Below are 23,960 nucleotides of genomic sequence, written 5' to 3'. Positions count from 1 at the left end.
CTCTGTAGGCATCAGATACCTTAAATAGATAACAGGAAAAATACTTGTTGCATTATCTTTTGAAGATGAGCTAATATAGATTTATTGGCATTTACCTTCAGCATTGGTTAATATGCTTAGTTACAATTGATGAGATTGGGTCCCTATTACCTTTGGACAAAGGTGTTTTCTGTTTGTGTCTGACTATAGTGACTATTTGGATCTTTAATACAATCCCATATGCAGAAGATTTAGTAACTATGACTTTGGCAAATCATAGAAATAAATCCCAAAAGTCATCTGACTGGTCGAGAGAAGAGAAACACTGGTTATTGCTAATAGACAGTTAATTGCAAACCCATAGCCCTCATTATGGTTATTATACTTTTGTGAACATCATTGTGCAATGCACCAGTAGTAATAAAGGTGTTTGTCATTCTTCTTAAACTTTAGCCTAACTTGGTACCGAGCCTTTTGCCTTAGTGCTAGGCAGCTGAACCACTGTAATCATAGAACCGGGATTGGTCCTAGGTTTTTTTTTATAGTGGGATGTTGGGTTGACTGAAAGTCAAGTATCACTGATCTCAGCCTGGGGTTTGACAAGAGACATTTGACAGACAGCATCCTCAGCAAAGCTATTATGTTTTTAATTAGCATCTTGCATTTAGATGCTCTTCAAGTCTTTTTTGAGATGGAGTCTCGCTCTGTCGCCCAGGCTGGAGTGCAGTGGCGAGATCTCGGCTCACTGCAAACTCCGCCTCCCGGGTTCTTGCCATTCTCCTGCCTCAGCCTCCCAAGTATCTGGGACTACAGGTGCCCACCACCATGCCCGTCTAATTTTTTGTATTTTTAGTAGAGATGAGATTTCACCCTGTTAGCCAGGATGGTCTCCATCTCCTGATGTCGTGATCCGCCCGCCTCAGCCTCCCAAAATGCTGGGATTACAGGCGTGAGCCACCATGCCCGGCCTCAAGCCTTTATTCAATTACTTCATTTCAGTCATATTTGAGTGCGTCAGCCTTATGCTTGCCTGCGAAAGACATGCTAGTCTTCTGAATAATGCTTGTGTTCTGTGGCTTCTGGATGACATACTTGGTTTTTCTTTGAATATTTTGACTTTAAGTTTCATCATCAGCCATAATTTTACTTAAACTCAAAGGACATCAAATTCATTTAGTTAATTAACTAATTATGCACAAGAGGAGAGACAATGATATTCTGCTAATCAAACTCTAATCAGGCTCATTTGTGCATTATTTTTGTCTAAGTTTCAAACTCTGGGCTTGGGTGTCCTTCCATTTGGAGTCCAGTTCTAGCAAGAACCTGCAAGTCAGTTTAGCAGGAATTCCCCATCTTCTATTTCAGATTACTCTTGGGGGTTCCTCATCCTCCATCATCCCCCAGGAGATGTCTGATCACCCCCAGCAGCCTTCAGTAAGAATACTGTTAGGTTGTTTTCACCAGAACCTGCCTTACCTGAGATCTTTCCTCTTAGTAATTTTCTATCCTGCTGATCCCCACCCTGCCTTTTGGCTACAAATTATCGCTTTTCCTTGTTGTTTTTGGAATTGAGCCCAGGATTATACTGAGGTTTTGTTTCCCCTATTGCAATTGTTTTTTTCTGAATTAAATCTGTTTTTACTGCTGTAATTACTGCTTAGTTCTCTTTTTTTTTGTTTTTCCTTTGGCTTCTGATTGGTGGATTTAGTTTGTGTTTGAACATCTTCATTTTAAAGTGTCACCATTGGTCATAATTTTGAGTCTAGTGAAATTTAAAGTATATCAAGTTCATTTATATAATTTACTAACTAACTCATTTAGCACGCATCGATTGAGTACCAATTGATGAGTGGCTCTGAAAGTTTAACAATAAACTAATCCTAATATTAAAGGTGTATTATATATATTCTTTAATAAGCTCTGAAACCTACAAAGATATTTTGGACATAAAATGTTATTCACATTTTTTCCCCAAGGGAATTATCTTCCAAGAATAAGATGAATTATTTTCTTATTTTTAATACAGCATAATTAGTATTGACTTATCATACTTTTTTTGTTTTTTTAATTTAAGAGATGGGACCTCACTCTGTCATCCAGGCTGGGGTGTGGTGGTGCAATCCCAACTCACTGCAGCTTTAAATTCCTGGCTTAGAATGATTCGCCAACCATAACCTCCCCAGTAGCTGGTACTACAGGTTCACACCACCATGCCCAGCTAACTTTTTTATTTTCTATTTTTTGTAAAGATGGGGGTCTTCCTATGTTGCCCAGACTGGCCTCAAACTCCTGGCCTCAAGTGATCCTTCCGCCTTGGCATCTCAAATCTCTGGAATTACAGCCATGAGCCATGGTGGTGCTTAGACCTATAATGCATTTTAAAAATGTGAAAGTACTAATATTTCTTATAATACATCAATAATACTGAGTCATTGCTGAAGGATTCAATATTTCCAATTCATGTTTAATCAGACTGTGATTTTTCTAGTCTCTTAGATATATTAATTCCTAATTACACCATTACAATAGGACAAGTTTGCTGTACAAATTGGACATGTGTGAATTATATCTCTATGTTTCCAAATAGTAATTAAATAAAATTTTATTTTGGGAACTGCTCTTGAAGGATTTCATCATTTTATTCTTCTTTTTCTCCCTCCCCTCTTTCTTCCCATCTTAAGGAAAAGAAGCAGGATTCTGTAAACCAAAAGGTATCTGAGACAGGTCTCAAAACATTTAGCAAGTTTATTTTTCTAAGGCTGTGGACACACCTGTGATGCAGCCTCAGGAGGTCCTGACGTGTTCCCAAGTTGGTCCGGGTACAGCTTGCTTTTACACATTTTAAGGAGAAGTGAGACATTACTCAGTATGTGTAAGATGTACATTGGTTTGGTCTGGCAGGGCGGGACCACTCGAGGTGGGAGCCACCAGGTCATAAGTAGATAAGAGACAAAAGGTGGCATTCTTTTGAGTCCTTGATCAGCTTTCCATTGAATATACAATTTAGTCTGACTCAGTGAATCTGCATTTTTACGTAAACAATAGGGCAGAGGAAGCAATCAGATATGCATGTCTCAGGTGAGCCTCAGTGGGATGACTTTGAATTCTGTCTGTCCTTTGTTCATGAGGAATTCCCTTGTGGGCAAATTGTGAGGGAAGTATGTAGCTTTTTATCTTTGTAGCTAGCTCATTTAGGAATAAAATGGGAAGCAGTTTGCCTGACATAGTTCCTAGGTTGACTTTTTCCTTGACTTAGTGATTTGGGCCTCCCAAGTTTTATTTTTCTTTCACATTTTCCCCTTTTCTTTTAAAAGTCTTTCAGAAAAAGCATTTTAGAAGAAAATGGGCCCCTCGTGTCAGGTTATGTCTCATCCCTTGTGGTTAGGACAGTTTATTCGTAGACAGGTAGGTCCCACGTTATTAGGAAAGCTCATTTTTAGCAAGTTGTGAAATCTCACGTTTTACAGAAAGAATATAGGGAGAGGAAGGGAGAAAAACAAAGAAGTGAGCAATACTGGAAAATTGATATAGGCATTATTACTCTGAACTTTGTGAATCAGTAGGCTGGTGTGAAAGTGGTTTATGTATGTAAATAGGTTCCTGTCATTTTCTTCTAAAGTTTAATTTGTCTAGCTTCAGTCTGCAGGACTTTAAGAAAGCACAGCTTAATTTTTAGTGATTTCAAATCAGGAAAAATGGGGAAAAAAAGGAATAGAAGAAAAAAGAGAATGGATTATTTTGTAGACCAGTAGTCAGGAAAAATTTTAGAATTCAGTCCAAACTGTAAGTTCAGTCCAAATAATAAAAATTGAAAAATATTTGGCAAGACTAGAATCTAACAACAGGTGTACTATAGTTATTTATTTACTGCCTGAGAGACCTTTTTTCTAAAGTGTAGCTTAAAACAAAGGTCTCTGAGATAGTTTGAAACATATTTTTTCTTTCTCCAGTCCTATTTTCACTAAAGACAAGTCATAAGAAAAATTCAGTTGCAAAGTAAGTTTTAGTCTTATTATATTTGGCCGTAAAGGCCTGACAGTATATGCATAAAATCGGCAAGAATAATTGTTTCTTTTTTTAAAAAATTGGCTTTGCTGAAACTTTATTCCATAGGGAATCTCAGATTTGACTTTAATGCCTTAAGCCCAGCCTGTGCCTGCAAATACCTGTATTAATGGAGTGAATTCCTCACCTCTAGGTCCCAAGGAATCTTGGGGCTCCTGGGACTGTCAGAAAGTGACATTCTTTACTTGCCATAGATCAGGAACCTGTACAGGGACTGCGTAGACAAGATAGAAGACCAGCTTTCTGAAGGGACTTTTATTGCTCTTTAATTCAACTTTGATTCCTTAAAGGAGTCTGTATCTGAAAGAATTCAATTCCAGTAAAAAAAACCTTGGTAAAATAACTAGTGTCTACAATTATGTCCTGTTACAAAAGAAAACAGATTCTTATTATACTTATGCAAATAACTATATTGCTATAAGTTAAGCATACTTGCAACTGGTTTCCAAATTTTGGAGAAATCACGTAGAGAGGAATATGCTCCAAATTTTGTTTATAGGCATGTACTTTACTCAATTACTAAAAGCTGTAAATATTTCAAAAGAAAAATTTTTCTTACCTCTGATAAATGAAGGATCAGTAACATTTTAAGCAAAAAGTAATAAAAGGATTTATTTCAGTCTTCCATGGGGTTTAGTCTATGCAGTTAACTCCTGTTCTGCTTGATATTCATGAACACTTCAACTTTCCTTAGGAATCTTGGAAGTTTTTCCTCTATTCTAGTGTCACAATCTTCAAAGTTATCAGAAATCTGCCTTCAAGAGCACCTGTCAGAATCCTGTGCTGGTTATAATGTCACCTTTTGAAAAAGATAAAAATAAAACTGGATGACAAAAGTCTTAGAACAGTCATAGTTAAATACACAATTTACAAGAAAATTGGTTACTTCTGTGAAATACAACAATTTCACATAATAATCATAATTATTACTGATAACATATGCTTAGATGTATTAGAAGCACAGGAATTTCATACAACTCCAGAACACACACTAATAACACATTTATATAAATATAATTCAAAGAAGGTTAAACATTGTTTCATATTTGACAATGCTTCCTGTATGATTTTATTATATCAAATAAACCAAATATCTCTTATAAACTTTAGGGAACTAATATCAATAAATTTACGAGGACCAAAATTAGAATTTGATTTTGGAAAGTTTTTCAAATATAAAATGTTTAGAACACTTGATATCACAAAATAGGATTACAGTCATTATAAAGTAAGTCATTTATTTAGCCAAAATGATAACTCAAAGATTAAAAAAACAAAAGCAGAAACCTTTGTCTTCGAGAGAGGAGATTTAATTTCCCAAACAATAAGCCTTAATGAAGACAGAAGGAGGTCAATTAAATATGTCTCTCAAATCTTATAAACTGCCTATAAAAATTTAATTATCTTGACCATAAGATATGATTTCCATAAGCCTTTTTGTAACCTTTATAATCTTTTATTAAGAAGTGGGTTAATGCTCCAAGAAAACCTTGTTGGCCAGGTGCTATGGCTCACACCTGTAATCCCAGCACTTTGGGAAGCCAAGGCGGGTGGATCACGAGGTCAGGAGATCAAGACCATCCTGGCTAACATGGTGCAACCCCATCTCTACTAAAAATACAAAAAATCAGCTGGGCATGGTGGCAGATGCCTGTAGTCCCAGCTACTCGGGAGGCTGAGGCAGGAGAATGGTGTGAACCCAGGAGGCGGAGCTTGCAGTGAGCCAAGATCACACCACTGCACTCCAGTCTGGGCGACAGAGTGAGACTCTGTCTCAAAAAAAATAAAAAAATAAAAAAATAAGAAAATCTTGTTAATCTAACACAGGGGTCCGTATTCTGGTCTTGCCTCAGCATGCCTTCAACATTAATGGTTAATTTATAGAGAAACTGAACTTATTTTCTCTCAAAATCAGCCCTTATGATCTCACATGCCTAGCTCTTCTGCTATAGTCCCTGGGACTTGAATTGAATAGTTTTAGTTTCTGGCCCTGTGTCTCATGAACACAGTTTATTTTGATTGGCATCTTCTACTGGGTCTGAAGATGAGGCTTTAACTGCTGTCAGTGTTTAAGATTTAGCAAGATTTGGGGTCCTTTTTTGAGTCAGAAGTCAAAGCCCTGTACTCAATGACACAAGGACTGTAAAAGCACATGCAGAAAGTTACAGGGATGTAATAACCTTAATTAAATAAAAATTTAATCTCAGTTTTTTCCTAAGCAAACCCAAACTTAATAATAATGACAGAGAAATTTTTTTGATAAAATGTAAAATCTGTTTGTTAGGCCCAGTTACCAAAAGGCAAAAAAAAAAAGACCTTCTGCAATGTGACTGCTGTTCATTTAGACAATCTTCATGTCAGATCTAATGAGAATGGTACTTGAATTAATTAGACATAGGAGGTGTGTCCTGAGCAGTTTAAAGCCAAGAGCACAGAATATTATGTTGGAAGAAAACATTTCCTTTAGACCTTCAAGATAAAACATTATTAGCATCAGGACAAAACAATTATGACCCAAAGAAAAAACTTACAGTAGTTGAAAATGAATTGAAGGACAGAATTATTATTTCAGTCCATTTAAAAGGGGAGAGAGACCTGAAAACACCGAGACGCAGTAAAAGTTGAACTTTGCATAAAAAAATTTATAAAGTCTTGTGATTTTATTGAGTAAAGCAGTACCTTAAGAAAATCTCATTATTCCAACCAATTATTTAGTGTGTAAGGTGGGGTTTTAAAAATATTAAATATAGACAACTTGATCATATAAAAGTTTTTTCTTTTCATAAACCCTCTTATTATGACTTACACAGACCATTCATGACATGCTTGAACATGGTTGTCCTGAACACCCTTCTTTCTTTAACAACCAGTCATTTTATTCTAGGACAAAAATTTAGTATATAAGATTGTTTTGCATGTAAAATTATTTTTCTTTAAGCTTTCTTACCAAAAATACTACTTTATTTCTTTAACTTTCTTTACATCTCTCTTTTTTCCAGGTTAGTTTTACCTCATTTTATACATAATCTTTAAAATAGCTTTGAATTAGACAAAAAGTATTCATCTTTGAACAAGAACACATTTTTTTTTTTTTTAGAAGGAATGTTTTCCTACTCTACATACTTTTTAATTGGAAAATACCCATTTAATAAAATATCTATTATTTAATTTAATATAACTTTAGGTTCTAAATTATGATATTTATCTACAAGTATTTATCCCATTACATCTACCCAATTATTTTATTTTAATAGTTTACCTGGGTTATTTATGAAAACTGTGATAGTAATCATTTAAGGTTATTTCCCTGTCATCATTTTACAGCATGTGAATTTCAGGAGTTTACCTAAGTAAGAACCTTAAGATTAAATATGTGGTAATTTTACTAAGTAATTCAAGATTTAGCTGTTTTCATTAAACCAATATTAGCATCTTATTTATAAAAAATTATAAAAGCAAAGATCATTCCATTTTGGGCTGAGTTTATCATTTAATTACCCTTATGCCAATGTTGACACCTTATGAAAGGGATAAGGGATAAGTATGAAATCTCTTGACCAATAAATGCAAACAAAAATATACACTGACAATTTTTAAGACATTTCTAATATTACTTACTAATAATTTTAAAACTAGCTTATGAAAGGTTTTACTTAAGTCATGTGAACTTGAAAAGCATTTGGACTTATTTTCTCATTTATAAGTACTCCTTAACTTTAAACCCAATTTGGTAACTTGTGGCCAAAAACGTAACAAAGTATGTGTACATACACACAAACACACTTACACACTCACACACACAAAGATCCTACAGCTTTTACTTCAGAAATCTAGCCATGAGATATTAATAGAAACCCATTGGTTTGCAAAACAATAACAAAAATGTTTGTATGTGAACAGTGGATTTTATCTCAGTAGGAAAGTAACAGCAGACAAAGCAGGCAGGAAAAAAAAAACAGAGATAGAGAATTTAGGAACTTTATAGCTGCAGGTTGACCTTAGGGCTCTGAATTTTCCTTGACATAATTTGCCTGTAAGTATAAAATGTGCACAAGAACAGTCCTAATGTGTAACCAGCTTGAGTATTAGAAAACCTAGCATGCCCTTCCATTTATACTGCCCCTTGCAAGTAGAGACATCATAAAACCAAACAGGGTGCCTGAGAGGAGGTCATCCTCCTTGTCTTTCCTTTCTTAGATGATTTGTTTCCCACATTTTTTCTTAAAAGGAGGAACTTAGCTGTGACCTAAGGTTTGGCATGGGGGAGTCCAAGTGTGCTGGTTGTAGGCGGGACTCCACATTGTACCACTGCTGAGTCGTTTCTGCCCTCTTATTGTTGTAGTTTCTGTCTTCAGAGGTCTAGCACCTCTGGGAGAGCTCGAAGTGTGAAGCGGTCAACTTCCATATGCACTTACTGGATGAGCCTTTTTAAACTAACTTTGTTGGTGGTTCCCTATAAGGCCACTACATGTCACAGGGGGTTAACCCCTAGACACTCCAACTTGGCCCCTGGTACCCAGGGGTGCTTTTTGGCTAGGAACTTGAGAGAGCAAAATGCCCTTTCTCTTCAGAGCTGAGAAAACTCAGTCTCTCATTTATCAATGACAATGACAGTTCAGGTTCTCACGGAAAAGCACAGTCAAGCCAATTTAGATTAATTTTGGGAGTAAAGGTAATGAAAAAGATTCTTCAGAATGCACCTCTGAATTAGAATTAGGATCCTAAACACCAACTTCCTAGGAGGAAAAAAAAAAAAATCAGTGAAGACCACTTCCTGTAACTGTCCTCAGCCAGCTTTAACTTTGTTAGCTTTTGTCCACCATTACACATGCCAAGGTCAAATCCTTTCACAGTACAAGGTAATCTTTGGTACCCTCCAAAGCCAAAGAGGTCAGGTAATGCAAATACAGGAAAGTAGACCTTTAGACCTAGGAAGAATCTGCCCATGACTTTTGAAACTCTACGAAGAAAGCAGAACACCCCAAAAAGGGGCAAGTGGTGCCCATGTTCTGAGTTCTTCTAGGGGTTTGAATCATTAGAAGCTTCTTTAGATTTTTCCTGGTATTGAAGATAGTGAAAGGAGAGGAAGGAATGGGGTGAAGAAAAGTAAACGAAAGAACAGTTGTTTTTTTAAGAAAGGGAACAAACACAGAAACCAAGCACTTTTTTCCCCCCTCTCTTTTGCAGTTATGAGGAATTTTAGCCAATCCATACAGGTCTTGTTCCCCATAATTTGGAATTCTCATTCAGATTTGACCAAGTCAGGTAGAGTTGGTCAACTCTGAGACCAGAGAGAAAGACCAGAACAAACAACAAAAAACCCCACAGTATCATTACTGAGCACTCTAATGGTAAGGAGAATTAAGACCAGCTGACTGTTAATCATAACTTTATCCAAGACAAAATCCCAATTCAGCTACTTACCTAGGAGTGGGTCTCAGGCTGAAGACAGCTCTCTACCATCCTAGAAGCAGGAAAAAATTCAAACTGGCCTTCCCTGTTGGAAAGCGAGCTCAAACTCCAGACATGAGTTACCTGCCTTCCATTGTCATGAAAGCAGAAAAACTTGCCTTCCTTGTTGGAAGAAAGTAAAACTCAGAAAAAGAGTTGTACAGCAAAATAAAGTTTAGATGTCAACCCAATTTTGGGTGATTGGGGATTCTCTGGAGGGAGGGAAGCTTCCAGGCCTCAGCAAATTGTCCTGTTGGTTGGAGCCATAAAAATTCAAGCTGGTACCAAGCCAGTTGGAGATTTGTCAAAGGTCAGGGGCCACCTCCATGTAGAGTCCCTTCCACTGATCACCAAATTGTAAACCAAAAGGTATCTGAGATATGTCATAATACATTTAGAAAGTCTATTTTGCAAAGGTTAAGGACATGCCTATGACATAGTTTCAGGAGGTCCTGACAAATGTCGCCAAGTTGGTTAGGGTACAGCTTGCTTTTATGCATTTTAAAGTGACATGAGACATCAGTCAATATGTGTAAGATGTACATGGGTTTGGTCCAGCAGGACAGGACAACTTGAAGTGGGGGGTTTCCAGATTGTAAGTAGATAAGAGACAAAAGGTTGCATTCTTTTGAGTCCTTGATCAGCCTTCCACTGAATACAAAATTTAGTCTGGTTCAGTGAATCTGCATTTTTATATAAACAATAAGGTAGAGGAAGCAATCAGATATGCATGTCTCAGGTGAGCCTCAGTGGGATGACTCTGAATTCTGTCTGTCCTTTGTCCAGGAAGCATTTTCTTGTGGGCAAATTGTGAGGTGGGTGTGTAGCTTTTTAAACTTTGTAGCTAGCTTATTTAGGAATAAAATGGGAAGCAGTTTTGCCTGACATGGTGCCTATGTTGACACTTCTCTTGGCTTAGTGATTTTGCGGTTCCGAGATTTATTTTCCTTTCAAAACTCTTAAAAGTAGTATTTTTCTATCATAAAAAAATGTCAAACTTGCTTTATCATTTTGAAAATGTTAATTTTAATTTATTTTATTAATTTTTAAAGGAGAAATTACTTTTTCTTTTATAATCAATGCTGTATTTTCTTGAAAACAGTTCCATGAAGTGTATGCTTCATTTGTATTACACTATAGAAATATATTATTAATTTAACCAAAGCTGAGCAATAAGTTCAGGTGCATGGCTCAAGACTGTAATCCCAGCACTTTGGGAGGCCGACGTGGTGAGATCACTTGAGCCCAGGAGTTCCAGACCAGCCTGGACGTCATGACAAAACTCCATCTCTATAAAAAATTTTAAAAATTAGCCAGGTTTGGTGGTGTGCACCTATAGTCCCAACTGCTTGGGAGGCTGAAGTGGGAGGATCACTTGAGCTTGGGAGTTGGAGGTTGTAGTGAGCTAAGATTGTGCCACTGCACTCCAGCCTTGGCAACAGACTGAGATTGTGTCTCAAAGATTGAATTTGCTGAGATTAAAACACCACACACACACGCACACACACAAACACACACACACAGACAGGTTTCCCTACCACATTACACAGTAACATTTCAAAAGATTAAATCTTCCTTTAATTGACTGGGCAAAGGGCTGTTTTTTCTCACCCAACAGGTTTAATACTGCAGAGCTAATAGATTGGAGTGACTTCTGACCTAATCACATCTTAAAGGAAAACTTTTCAGTTTTTACTTTAAAAGTAAGTTGCCTTTTGTTCTTTCTACTGCACAGCTTTGTAGCAAAAAGCAGGTATGGTTTTGTAAAAAAAAGATACAAAGTTCTGTAATGTGCCACATTTTAAGCAGTTTCTTTAACCTCAAGAATATCTGGCTTGTTCAAAACATATCTAGGTGACACTGAGAAAGTTAAGACGAGGCTGAAAGAACCAAAGGAGAGGAATAATTATGACAACAATAATAAAGAGGAAAGAAAAAAGAGTTGATGAAATGCCACCTACAATGGGATTAACTTCTCTTGTTGAATCAAGTTTATGATAATCTATTTCTGGTCAATTTATTTATAAAATACAATAGTTTAAGAAGTTTCCTAGAAAATAATCTTACACAAAAGCTCCTTTCATTCGTGAAAATACTTGTAAATATTTTTACTTTAGGAGAAAAAATACGCTTTTGGGGATATTATGCTGGTCTCTTAAAAGTTTCTTTAAAACTCTTAGCTTGGAGTCACTGTTACTTGTAACTGGATGTATTAGTCAGCCTTTGGGTTGGACTTATGAACTATGTACCTTGGAAATGCCACACATCCTACCAAATGCGATGAGGATACGAGGGCAATCAGCTTGGGACCTACCACTCATGTGGAAATTTGCTTTTCATTTTTCATGTTAAAGAATGATTCCCACAGTATGTACAGAAGTAATTTAGAACACTAAAGTTATCTCAGTATCCTCAGGCTTCCCGAGGCTGGAGGCCATTTTCAGTATTGTAACAAAGTTTGGTAGTTTTGAGTGAGGTCTGTAGAGAAATGGAAATTGACGAGGTGCCTTGTGCATGACTTAGATTTGGGACTCTCTTTGCTCCTCCCCCTTTGGTAATGTTATGGTTTGCTTTCACCAAAGTTATAGTCTTGCCTTTTTCAATATTTGTCCATATTTCTAAATTTTTAAAAATATTTATGATCATAATTTATATCCAAAATCTATAACAATTTTAATGGTAAGAGGATTGTGTCTAAATTCAGTTCTTAATTCCATTGAGATAATGTATACATAAACTCACAGGAAATGGGAATTCCAAAAGGTAGATTCTGAAGGCAGTGTCTTGACTGACATCTATATCCGTTATGATTCTCTAGAGAGAAAGCATTTGTCATGGAAATAAAGCGTTTGTTGTGGAAAAGAAAAGCAGAGGACTAAGCCAAGAAATTTGGCTCTTTTTTTTTTTTTTTCCTGTCTGATACTCTCCTCTCCTTACCTCAAAAATCCTAATCTTCCCAAAACATCATGTTGTATACCTTAAATATACACAGTAGCATTTATTCGAAAAAGAATTTCACAATCATCAACTCCTCTTCCTCTTACAAGAACAAGAATCCCCTGTACAAGCATCCTGGTAGATAATGTGTGGAGAGGTTTATGGTTATTTGTCTTTCCTCACTGAAGGGAAGCTGAGATTCAAATTTGTTCTGGCAAACTATTTTCTAACATTAAAATTTTATTCATTTCCACTTTTTATTTGAGAAACAGGATGATAGTTGGATGAAAGAAAATTAGAAGATCAGAAATATATAATGGACACTCAGAAAATACAAATATTCTTTCACAGTTTTGAATAGTTTTAATTCCTTAAGCATGCACATACATGTTTTTGCATACTTCAACAGTGTGTAGTTTTGTACTTTATTTCACTTCGTATTTTAGGCAAACATATTTACATGTTGTATCATTATCTTTGTAACTAGTTCTGATATCTGCATACATTCTTTCAGGTTGAAATACCATATTAAATCATTTCTTATCATTGGGTATTGAACTTGCTTTTTATTTTTTCTCATTTCATAGATGCTACAATACATAGTGGTGAATACTACATGTGTGAATAACTACACATAGCTACATAATTTTTATTACAAAATCATTTTGAACTTATCCTTAGACAAGGGATTCCTAGTTCAAAGGATTTAGCTAGCATGTGTTCCAGTGATAAAATGCCTTTACAACAGGAATAAGAGTTTAAGTAGAATTTTAGATATATTCAGAATTTAAAGTTTCTAAATCTATTTTGAGAGAAAATAATCTTTTTTATTTTTTTTCAAAGGGATGCTAATGACTAGCCAGTGCTCTAGGAAGACATTGAGACCAGCCAACTTCTTGTCTTGATACTACTGAAGAGACATTGGGTGGCTGGACTTTGAAAGCAGACTTCTGGGTAAGTGCTATTGTTTGGGTTTGGGGGATAGCAAAGACTTAGCAGAAGTGCTTTAAGAAGCAATTATCTACACAATGAGCAAGGAAGACACTTAAAAATGCAACTTTAATAGGTATAAATTGAATATAGAGCTTAGGAATACTAGTGGAAAGATAAGGTCAGGCATTATTACCTGGGGTTAAATTAGTTAAGATTTTCCAGGAAGATGAGGTTCTCTATTAGGGTATCTATGTATTTATTTTTATTTTTTTAATGGTATCTTTTTCATTAAAAGATATTTAAATTTAATTTTATTTTAGATTAAGGGTTACATGTTCAAGTGTGTAACATGAATATATTGCATAATGGTAGGATTGGGCTTCTAGTGTACCCATCACCCAGATTGTGACCAATGTAACCAACAGGTAATTTTTCAATCCTCATCCCCCTCCCAACCTGCTCCCTTTCAGAGTCCCCAATGTCTATTGTTTCCATCTTTATGTCCATGAGTACTCATTGTTTAGCTCTCACTTAAAAGTGAGAACATGCAGTTCTGTGTCTGAGTTGTTTCACTTAGGATAATGACTTCCAGCTCTATCCATGTTGCTTCAAAGAACATGATTTTATTTTTTTTATGGCTGAATAGTATTCCATAGTGTATATACACCTCATTTTCTTTTTCCAATCCACCAATGAGGAACACTTAGGTTGATTCCATGACTTTGCTCTTGTGAATAGTGCTACAATGAAGATTTGAATGAAGTTGTCTTTTTTATATAACGATTTCTTTTCCTTTGAGTAGATAGCCAGTAATAGCATTGTTAGGATGATTGGTAGTTCTATTTTTAGTCCTTTGAGAAATCTCCACGCTGTTTTCCATAGAGGTTGTACTAATTTACATTTGCACCAGAAGTGTATAAGTGTGTCCTTTTTTCTGCATCCATGACAACATTTTTTTTGACTTTTTAATAATAGCCATTCTGACTGGTGTAAGATGGTATCTCATTGCAGTTTTGACTTGCATTTCTCTGGTGGTTAGTGATGTTGAGCATTTTTCATACATTTATTGGCCTCTTGCATGTCTTCTTTTGAAAAATGTCTGTTAATGTCCTTTGTCCACTTTTTAATTGGGTTGTTTGTTTTCTTCTTCAATTTTGTTTGAGTTCCTTGTAGATTCTGTGTATTAATCCTTTGTCAGTGACATAATTTGCAAACATTTTGTCCCATTCTGTAGGTTTCTGTTTAGTCTGTTGATTATCCTCTTTGCTGTGAAGATGCTTTTTAGTTTAATAAAGTCCAGTTTGTTCCATTTTTGTTTTTGTTGCATTTACTTTTGGGGTCTTAGTCATAAATTCTTTGTCTAGGCCAATGTCAGGTTTTCTCTGTAAACAGGTAAAGTTCTCTATTAGATACTTTAAACAAAAAGATGTTATTCTTGATGCTAACTTCTAGGTTTATCCTCAATTTTGTGCCAATTCTCTGTTCCAAGGCTTTGCCTTAGATTTATGCTGAGGAAAAGATATTTCACTGATTAAAATTTTAAGCATAGAAGTGTCCATTCTTTTTTGAAGACTTCTATGGGTAGAGACATTCTCAACAGGCTCATTCTGCCCCATGTTTTTCATTTCTTTTTTTCTTCTTTTTTTCTTTTTTTTTTTGAGACAGAGTCTCATTCTGTCACCAAGGCTGAAGTGCAGTGGTGCTATCTCGGCTCACTGCAACCTCCGCCTCCTGGGTTGAAGTGGTTCTCCTGCCTCAGCCTCCTGACTAGCTGGGATTACAGGAGCCTACCACCACGCTTGCCTAATTTTTGTATTTTTAGTGGAGATGAGGTTTCACCATGTTGGTCAGGCTGGTCTCAAACTCTTGACCTCAGGTGATCCGCCCACCTTGGCCTCCCAAAGTGCTGGGATTACAGGCATGAGCCATTGAGCCCGGTCCCCCATCTTTTTCTTACATAAAATGAACACGTGTAAATAGATTTAAATGTTAATTTCAGTAGGATTAGCTTACTCCTTCCCTGAGATACAGGGAAAGTTAATCCTTTATTCCATTTTCTTTTCCCTGTCCCTGCCATTCAGGCATTAGTATTGATAGTTGGTATTTAAAAGCAATTCGTTTTTCCCCCTAATATTATTTTAGGTGAAGATTATCTAGGTCCTGAATAAAGAAATTTATGAGTATTTAAGCTACAAAAATCTTTAGGTACTTTGTATGTTCTAAACATGAAGGGAAAAATTCACTATCTTCAAAACATGAGACTATAATAGTCTTTATAATTTTATTTTATTCTGATATGGTGATCTCTTTAGAGTCATATATTTTTCAGCAAAGGAAATCACCGGATAATTTGCTATGGTAAGGACACATGTTCCTGGGAAGAATAGTATAATTCTTGTTATACTTTCATAAAGCAGTATACTACTAATCTAATTTAAAAGAAAGTTTCCAATTCCCTCCTAGAATCACAGAACATTTAAATATATCTTCTTGCAGGTAATTTTTGCAAATCCTAAATGCTGAGTATATACATAGTTTAATTTCTTGAGCCCAGACCATTTTATTGTACCACTTTTGTGGTTTAATACAGCCAGAGTATGTGCTATAACACCTTGCTTTGTCACAATCAGAATGACAAGACAATCTTACTTATCAAACACTATAAAAAGACCAAAATCTATATATTGCTTTTCTTAAGTTAGGCTAGAGCCAATCCTTTTAGTAGAAAATGGAAAGTAGTAAAATGTTTTATTAACTTTAGACATGAGAGTACATTATTGTAAGATGTGATTGAGGAGTGTACCAAGGAGCCTTTCAACTTGTTTGGTAGAAGTTTTTGGTTGATTCAATACATTCAGCCAAACTGTTGATTTACTACTTCTGGCAGAAGTGAGTTTGCTCCCCTTTGATAAAAAAAAATGTGAAAAAAGAGAAAAAAGAAGAAAGAAAGAGAAAGATGAAATTTCAGAATTCTATGAAAGGTTGTTTTCAGTATATGGAAGACAGCTAGCAAGTGGTCTTTCAGGAAGCAATAAACAGAATGAGAGGATCAACTTGGAATTTATTTTCCTCCAATGGGCTTTTGCTAAGGCATTGCTTGGTACAGCATTATGTACAGCCAGAAAGGCAAAAGGAAAATAGCTACAGTCTCCTTTCTGTAGGCCCAGTAGTGATTTGGAAAGATGAGAAAAATGTTAACTAGTATAGAGTTTGTATCATACATGAAAGGAAATAATTTCATAGATTCAAACACAGGAGTGGGTCCTCCATCTTCTAAGATGAAATTAAACCCCCTGCACTTAAAGTTGAGAACTTGGTGAAGCTTACATTCTTTATTATGAAATGCATCATAACAATGTATTCTGTATTTCTTTTTTCAGTTATAGGTGACGCAACTTGCAAAACAATCCTGAAACATGAGACAAGAATAATAATATTTAAATGTAACTTAATCATTATACCTCTTTATCTACCAAAGTGAATTCATTCCATTCCCTTTCATCTGTGCTCACACTTTGCATCAAATATTGGGTAAACCAACGTGTGTAGGAAGAAATAAATGTTTTCACAGTCATTACTCTTTACAATGGGAGTGCTAAAATTCAAGCACATCTTTTTCAGAAGCTTTGTTAAATCAAGTGGAGTATCACAGATAGTTTTCACCTTCCTTCTGATTCCGTGTTGCTTAACTCTGAATTTCAGAGCACCCCCTATTATTCCAAATGTGCCTTTCCTCTGGGCCTGGAATGCCCCAAGTGAATTTTGTCTTGGAAAATTTGATGAGCCACTAGATATGAGCCTCTTCACTTTAATGGGAAGCCCCCGAATAAACGTCACCGGGCAAGGTGTTACAATATTTTATGTTGATAGACTTGGCTACTATCCATATATAGACCTAACCACAGGAGTAACTGTGCATGGAGGAATCCCCCAGAAGGTTTCCTTGCAAGACCATCTGGACAAATCTAAGCAAGACATTCTTTTTTATATGCCAGTAGACAATTTGGGAATGGCTGTTATTGACTGGGAAGAATGGAGACCCACTTGGGCAAGAAACTGGAAACCTAAAGATGTTTACAGGAATAGGTCTATTGAATTGGTTCAGCAACAAAATGTACAGCTTAGTCTCCCACAGGCCACTGACAAAGCTAAACAAGAATTTGAAAAGGCAGGGAAGGATTTCATGCTAGAGACTATAAAATTGGGAAGATCACTTCGGCCAAATCACTTGTGGGGTTATTATCTTTTTCCGGATTGTTACAACCATCACTATAGGAAACCCGGTTACAATGGAAGTTGCTTCGATGTAGAAATAAAAAGAAATGATGATCTCAGCTGGTTATGGAATGAAAGCACTGCCCTTTACCCATCCATTTATCTGAACACTCAGCAGTCTGTTGTAGTTGCTACACTCTATGTGCGCAATCGAGTTCGGGAAGCCATCAGGGTTTCCAAAATACCTGATGCAAAAAATCCACTTCCGGTTTTTGTCTATGCCCGCCTAGTTTTTACTGATCAAGTTTTGAAATTCCTTTCTCGAGTAAGTAAATCAAGGTATGAGGGCTATGAAATGAAATTCACAAAATACGTTTATTGAAATTTAATATTATTTTCGAAGGGAGTGAAATCTAGTTTTTAATATTAGGAATGTATACACAAGTAGTTCTACATTATTTTATGAATGCAAAATAAGAATATGCTTAATCTTTAATGTAATGTCTTTATCTCTTAGTAGGCAGGGAGAATTAGGTAGTATAGACAGTGTATGAACTGAGTTTCTTTTTTTTTTTATTTCTTAGGCCTGCTGTCTTTTCAATAGAAGTGATTGAAACAGTAATAGTATCTTATTTGTTTTATAGTAAGGCAATGGCTGTGTAAGAGATAGAAATAATGGGGAAATATTAAAATTATTATTATTGGGTCAGCATGCTTAGCTTCGGTGTTACTGTCCTATGTATAGCACTTTCATTTCGTTTTTATCTGCTAACTCTTTCTGTCACACTTTCCAGGAAGAACTTGTGTCTACGCTTGGTGAAACTGTTGCTCTGGGTGCTTCTGGAATTGTAATATGGGGAAGCCTCAGTATAATGCGAAGTATGGTAAGTTGAATTGGTAGAAAATAGGTGAAAATATTTCTATGTTTAATGTTTTTGGGGATTGTTTTGGTATTGAATAAGAAAATAAGTAGTACTATGCTTAGCAGGCAGTAATAGGTGCTGAAGTATTACTGGCTGAATCAAAATACATTTGTGTGGTGGTTGTAAGGCAGAAAATAGTATACCCGTTTTCCAGTGGGGAAATAGAAATTCAGTGAATAATTGATTTTCTCTAGGCTACATGACTATTAAGTAACAAAAACAAGACTACAATCTTAATTTTCTGGCATGGTGTTTTGTATCAGAAGATAGGTCCTTGTTCCTTTATTTTCATTCTTGTTTAATTCTGTATATCAGATCTTTATCCCCCACCTCATCAACCTTCTTGACCTAAGAGGAAAGCTGTCCTATGGACATTGCTGAGTTGAAGCTGAATTTTTTCTTCTCTGTTGGATGTGGAAATACCAATGATGAACGTGCCATGAAGAATGCCAGATGAAGCTCATGGCCCAAGGGTCCTATCTTAGGATTTTAGCAAATAGTCTATACTCTAGTAGTCTAAGAAAGCCTTTGAGAAGCATTGTATTCATCTCTTATTGTTTGGACAGAATAGACATAGTCTTTATTTAAAAATACTTAACAGCAGTTACATTTATGAGAATTTTTTAAGGTACTCAGAGCCCATCTGCCTATTTTGTATAACTCTTTTGTCTCTAATTGGATCTCTAATATAAAGGAATAACAGGAAATGTAAGTTCAGAAAAAGGTATGTGACCCTTGGTAAAGTATTTTATGTGTCAGAAAATCATTGTAAAATGATAATTTTCTTAAGTAAATTCTTAATTTTTATTAGTTGTTTCCCCAAATCCATAAACTCCCTTCTCAAATGTCCTATTATTTAAAAACTTATACATATTTATAAATTCTCCATACTATTTTCTTTTCTTTTTTTAAAAAACTGAAAACTCCACTCTTACTCTGAGGAGGAGTGAATCAGGCATTCCTCAATGAATAGGATGACATGACATACTATTTAAGTATCACACTTGTTTTTTAGTGGCCCTTTAAGCTTAGATTCAAATTCTACTACTATGTCTCTCAAATCATCTTCAGTATTATCCATACCAGAGACAATCCTTCAACTTTTATATGATTATTTTCTTCTTAGTGGCATTGTCCCAAAATTGTCCCCTATAGATTCTGTTGTATATATTTCTGCTACCTTTCTCAACTTCTGATTATTTTAAATAATAGATCTATCATTACTTCCCCTTTTTTCTATGTCATTTGCAATCAATAGTCATGGATTACTTCTCATGTTTTCTCTGATTCATTGACAACTTAAGAAACTGATAATTGCAGGTTTACTTGCAGTTACTGGAATTGACAGAAAACAAATGCAAATGAGCCATTTCTTTTCATTCCATTTTATTAGATCTGGTGGTGTGACAGAGTCAGCCCTACTGGTCCCAACTGAGACCTAATTGGTAAATATTCAGGGATTTTGTGAGCCAGTTGTTAATCACTGCCATTATTAAAAATTAAATGATAAAAACTTACAATAAAAACTATGTTAAAAACAGGTGACACATTTCAATATATCAATTATTTTACCTCATTTTACCATGGTCCATGCTCTTGAGATTATTTACATCTTTCATACCTTTATAAATGGAAATACTATGTAATAATGTACTACTTCATGGCATGCTACCATAATGTGTAATGGTGGTATACTTGATTCCCAGATCTGCATTCAGTAATGTTTGGGAGGTAGCTTGAAATTGGCCATGGCAGGAGGATTTACACCATGGATATATATATATATAGATATATAGATAGATAGATATAGATATAGATATACACACACACACACACACACAGACACAAAAATGATAAGAACCAAGTCTTACCTGTTAGAGAGCCACTTTTAATGTATTTCCATAGACTACAAAGTATGCAGGTTAATGATTCTCAAGTCATTCTCACCCTTTTACTCCTCTTTGTATAACCCTTGTCTCTGTGGAGTTGAGAAAGCAGCTGCAATGTTATTTGAACTTGGTATAAATTCTCATTTCCCTTGTATTGGGAACATAGTGTTGAAGAATATTGAGAAAGTCTATGTACTCTTGGAACTTATGAGTACTTAAAAAGTACACAAGTAAGAAACATTTTTGATATGGTAAGTGCTACACAGAGAATTAAAACAGAGATGTGGAGAACTTAACAAGGAAGGTATCAGAGAAGGGCGTTGTCTAATTTGAAGCTGCCATCTGAATGACAGGATGAAGTCAATTGTGGTAAAAATTAGAGGAAAGACCATTCCAAGCAGTGGGAACAGTAAGTGCAGTTTGAAATGAAACTGCCGTGCTAGTGAAATAGCTACTATGTCTAAGGTAGAATGGATATGGGAAGGTTGTACAAGAGGAGGAAAGGGTTATACCGTGTCACATTGTGCACAAGTCAAGAGAAGAAGTTGAATTTCATTCTAAACACCATTCAAAACTACTGGATTGTTAAGAAGATGGATGGTGTATTAGTTTTCTATTGCTTTCATAAAAATTACAACAAACTTAGTGGTTTAAAAAAATAGAAGAAATTTGTTATCTTATAGTTCTTAGATCAGAAGTCCAATATGAGTTTCAATGGACTAAAATCAAGGTGACAGCAGGGCTGAATTCCTTTCTAGGAGAAGATACTTGCTCATTTGGGTTGTTGGCAGATTCACTTCCTTGTGCTTGTAGCAATGAGATCCCCATTATCTGGCTGGCTATTGGCAAATGGCTATTTCCAGCTTTTAGAGGCCAGTACATTCCTTAGCTCAGGGCCCTCTTCTATCTTGAAAGTCAGCCAAGGTGCATTGAATCTCTCTTACACTTTGAATTTCTCCTTCCTTCACTTCATCTTTCTAACTCAGCTTGAAAACTTTCTACACTTTCAAAGAGTCATGTAGTTACATTGAGTCCATCTTGATAATTCAGGATAATCTCCCCTTCTCAAGATCCATTCCTTAATCACATCTGCAAAGTCTCTTTTGCCATGTAAGCTCACATTGTCACAGGTTCCAGGGAATTAGGATGCAGACAATTTTGGCAATCAGTTATTCTGCCAACAATAGATGACATCATCTCAAGGAAGATGAAAAGAAATATATTCAGATGGAAGCTGCCGAGATTCCTTCACATGCCTGCATATCTACCACCACCACTTCCTTTGACCTGAAAAAGGACTAGCACAACTACCTCATTCAATGGAACTGTTGAATATGAAAAAAAGTGATCAACTTCAATATTTCTTAGAGGATAGTGTCCAGGGTTTAGAACATGCCAGTCTCAAGATGAATCATTTTAGTTAGTCATCACTCATAGTCTGCCAAATCTGTAAAAGAGTTGTCATTATTCACCCATAACTTGACTATACATAACATTTAGTAGAAAGTATACTCAATTGAACCTGTTTAACGTATTTGAGCCAGCAATTTATAAGCCAAATTATAAGCCTTTTCCATGCTATTTAAACTTGTCTGGCAGGCGAGGCATGGTGGATCATGCCTGTAATCCCAACACTGTGGAAGGATGGGGTGGGAAGATTGCTTGAGCCCAGGAGTTCGAGACCAGCCTGGGCAACATAGTAAGACCTCACTTCTACCACAGAATAAAACCAAAATTAGACAGATTTGGTGGCATATGCCTATAGTTCCAGCTACTCAGGGGGCTGAGACAGGAGGACTGCTTGCATCCAGGAGATCAAAGGTGTAGTGAGCCAAGACTGCACCACTGTACTCCAGCCTGGGCGACAGAATGAGAATTTGTCTCAGGAAAAAAATTGTCTGACAAATGTAGTGTTTCTTACATTTATTTGTAATTTATTGAGGGTCAACTGAAGATATGGTATGCCCCTGTGTTCAGCACATTTATATGTATTGTTCTTTTAAAATCTATTTTCATAACAACTTTATGAGGTAAGCATCATAATTATCCTTATTTTCCAGATGATAAAGCTGAAGCATAATCAAGTTAATCAACTTGCCCAAAGTCACCCAGATAGGAAACTAAGACTTAGAAAGCTTAAGAAATTCCCAAGTTCCTACAGCTAGTCACTAATGGAACTGGGACTCCAATCAGGGCAAATGGATCCTAGAGACCATACTCTAACATACTGTAACAGCTGTAGGATTCTATCCCCGGATAATGTTATGAATTATGGAGGAAGAGCAAGGGTAAGGAATATTAAGCCTCAATTAGTCAGTAATTCAGTGGAATGAAGTGGCATGTGAAACTTGTAAGTCTTACAAAAAGCAATTGGAATAATCTTGTTGGTTAAGGTAAAAAAGAAATTATCTTCTACTTCTTGCTACCTCTGGTTTTGCATTCTTCTGTAAAAAATTGTGTAGTACAGTAAATTAATTCACATATCAACTAACTTGTCCTTTGATATTCTGTCTTATAATTTTACAGAAATCTTGCTTGCTCCTAGACACTTACATGGAGACTATACTGAATCCTTACATAATCAACGTCACACTAGCAGCCAAAATGTGTAGCCAAGTGCTTTGCCAGGAGCAAGGAGTGTGTATAAGGAAGGACTGGAATTCAAGTGACTATCTTCACCTCAACCCAGACAATTTTGATATTCGACTGGAGAAAGGTGGAAAGTTCACAGTACATGGAAAACCAACAGTTGAAGACCTGGAGGAATTTTCTGAAAAATTTTATTGCAGCTGTTATACCAACTTGAGTTGTAAGGAGAAAGCTGATGTAAAAGACACTGATGCTGTTGATGTATGTATTGCTGATGGTGTCTGTATAGATGCCTCTCTAAAGCCTCCCGTGGAGACAGAAGGATCTCCTCCAATTTTCTACAATACCTCATCCTCCACAGTCTCTACCACAATGTTCATTGTTAATATTTTGTTTGTTATCATTTCTTCTGTAGTGAGTTTGTGATTGCACAGGTTAGCTGAAATGAACAATATGTCCATCTTAAAGGGTGCTTTTTCAACTAATTAAATCTCTGAAAAGAACAGCTCTTGTTGAAAGATCATTTTTGGAAAGTTCTGTCTGAATAACTATACTTAGAAAATGATAATTTCCTTTGAACTTGACAAACACTGCTATATTTTATGAATTCTCAACCATGAGTTCAGGGATTTGTATTCCAGGAATCAATAGCTTATGTAAATACTCCAGTTTAGAGTACAGAAACTCCTATTATGCGTTTCACTTGCAAAGCTGCCAGAATTGTTTCAACACTATCATTCTGCACAAGACACTGACATTTTGATAAATAAAACTTGATATAGAGTGTTTAAGAACTTGAAAGTGAAAACCCTTTCAATACAACCCATCAATAAGACTTAGAGTGCTTGGATATTTATGTTTCTCCTCTGCTCATAATCAAGAGAGAGAGGGAGAAGGAAAAAGGATGGTGGAAAAGAAATCAAAAGGAGGGAAGAGATAAGAGAAAAGAATTAGTATTTTTTTGCTTTCTCTGGTGCCA

The 23,960-nt window shown here is 35.8% G+C and overlaps 1 protein-coding gene across 2 annotated transcripts in view; it reads left to right on the top strand.

Annotated features, from left to right (window-relative positions):
• LOC116274482 (hyaluronidase PH-20) overlaps positions 1 to 23,486 on the top strand; it is a 34,469-nt gene extending 10,983 nt beyond the window's left edge. Inside the window, exons 2-6 of one of the 2 annotated variants that reach the window (XM_031665206.1) lie at positions 11,114 to 11,198; positions 13,276 to 13,386; positions 16,746 to 17,905; positions 18,375 to 18,464; positions 22,919 to 23,486. In XM_031665206.1, coding sequence (XP_031521066.1) covers positions 16,925 to 17,905; positions 18,375 to 18,464; positions 22,919 to 23,407 — 1,560 coding nt within the window. In that variant the 5' untranslated portion in view covers positions 11,114 to 11,198; positions 13,276 to 13,386; positions 16,746 to 16,924 and the 3' untranslated portion in view covers positions 23,408 to 23,486. The remainder of the gene's footprint in view (positions 1 to 11,113; positions 11,199 to 13,275; positions 13,387 to 16,745; positions 17,906 to 18,374; positions 18,465 to 22,918) is intronic. The other variant, XM_031665207.1, reaches the window with a different exon arrangement.
• The last annotated feature ends 474 nt before the right edge of the window (positions 23,487 to 23,960 follow it).

This window comes from Papio anubis, chromosome 4, assembly GCF_008728515.1.
Source record: "Papio anubis isolate 15944 chromosome 4, Panubis1.0, whole genome shotgun sequence".
Lineage (NCBI taxonomy): Eukaryota > Metazoa > Chordata > Mammalia > Primates > Cercopithecidae > Papio > Papio anubis.
This window is presented reverse-complemented; position numbering and strand designations above follow the sequence as displayed.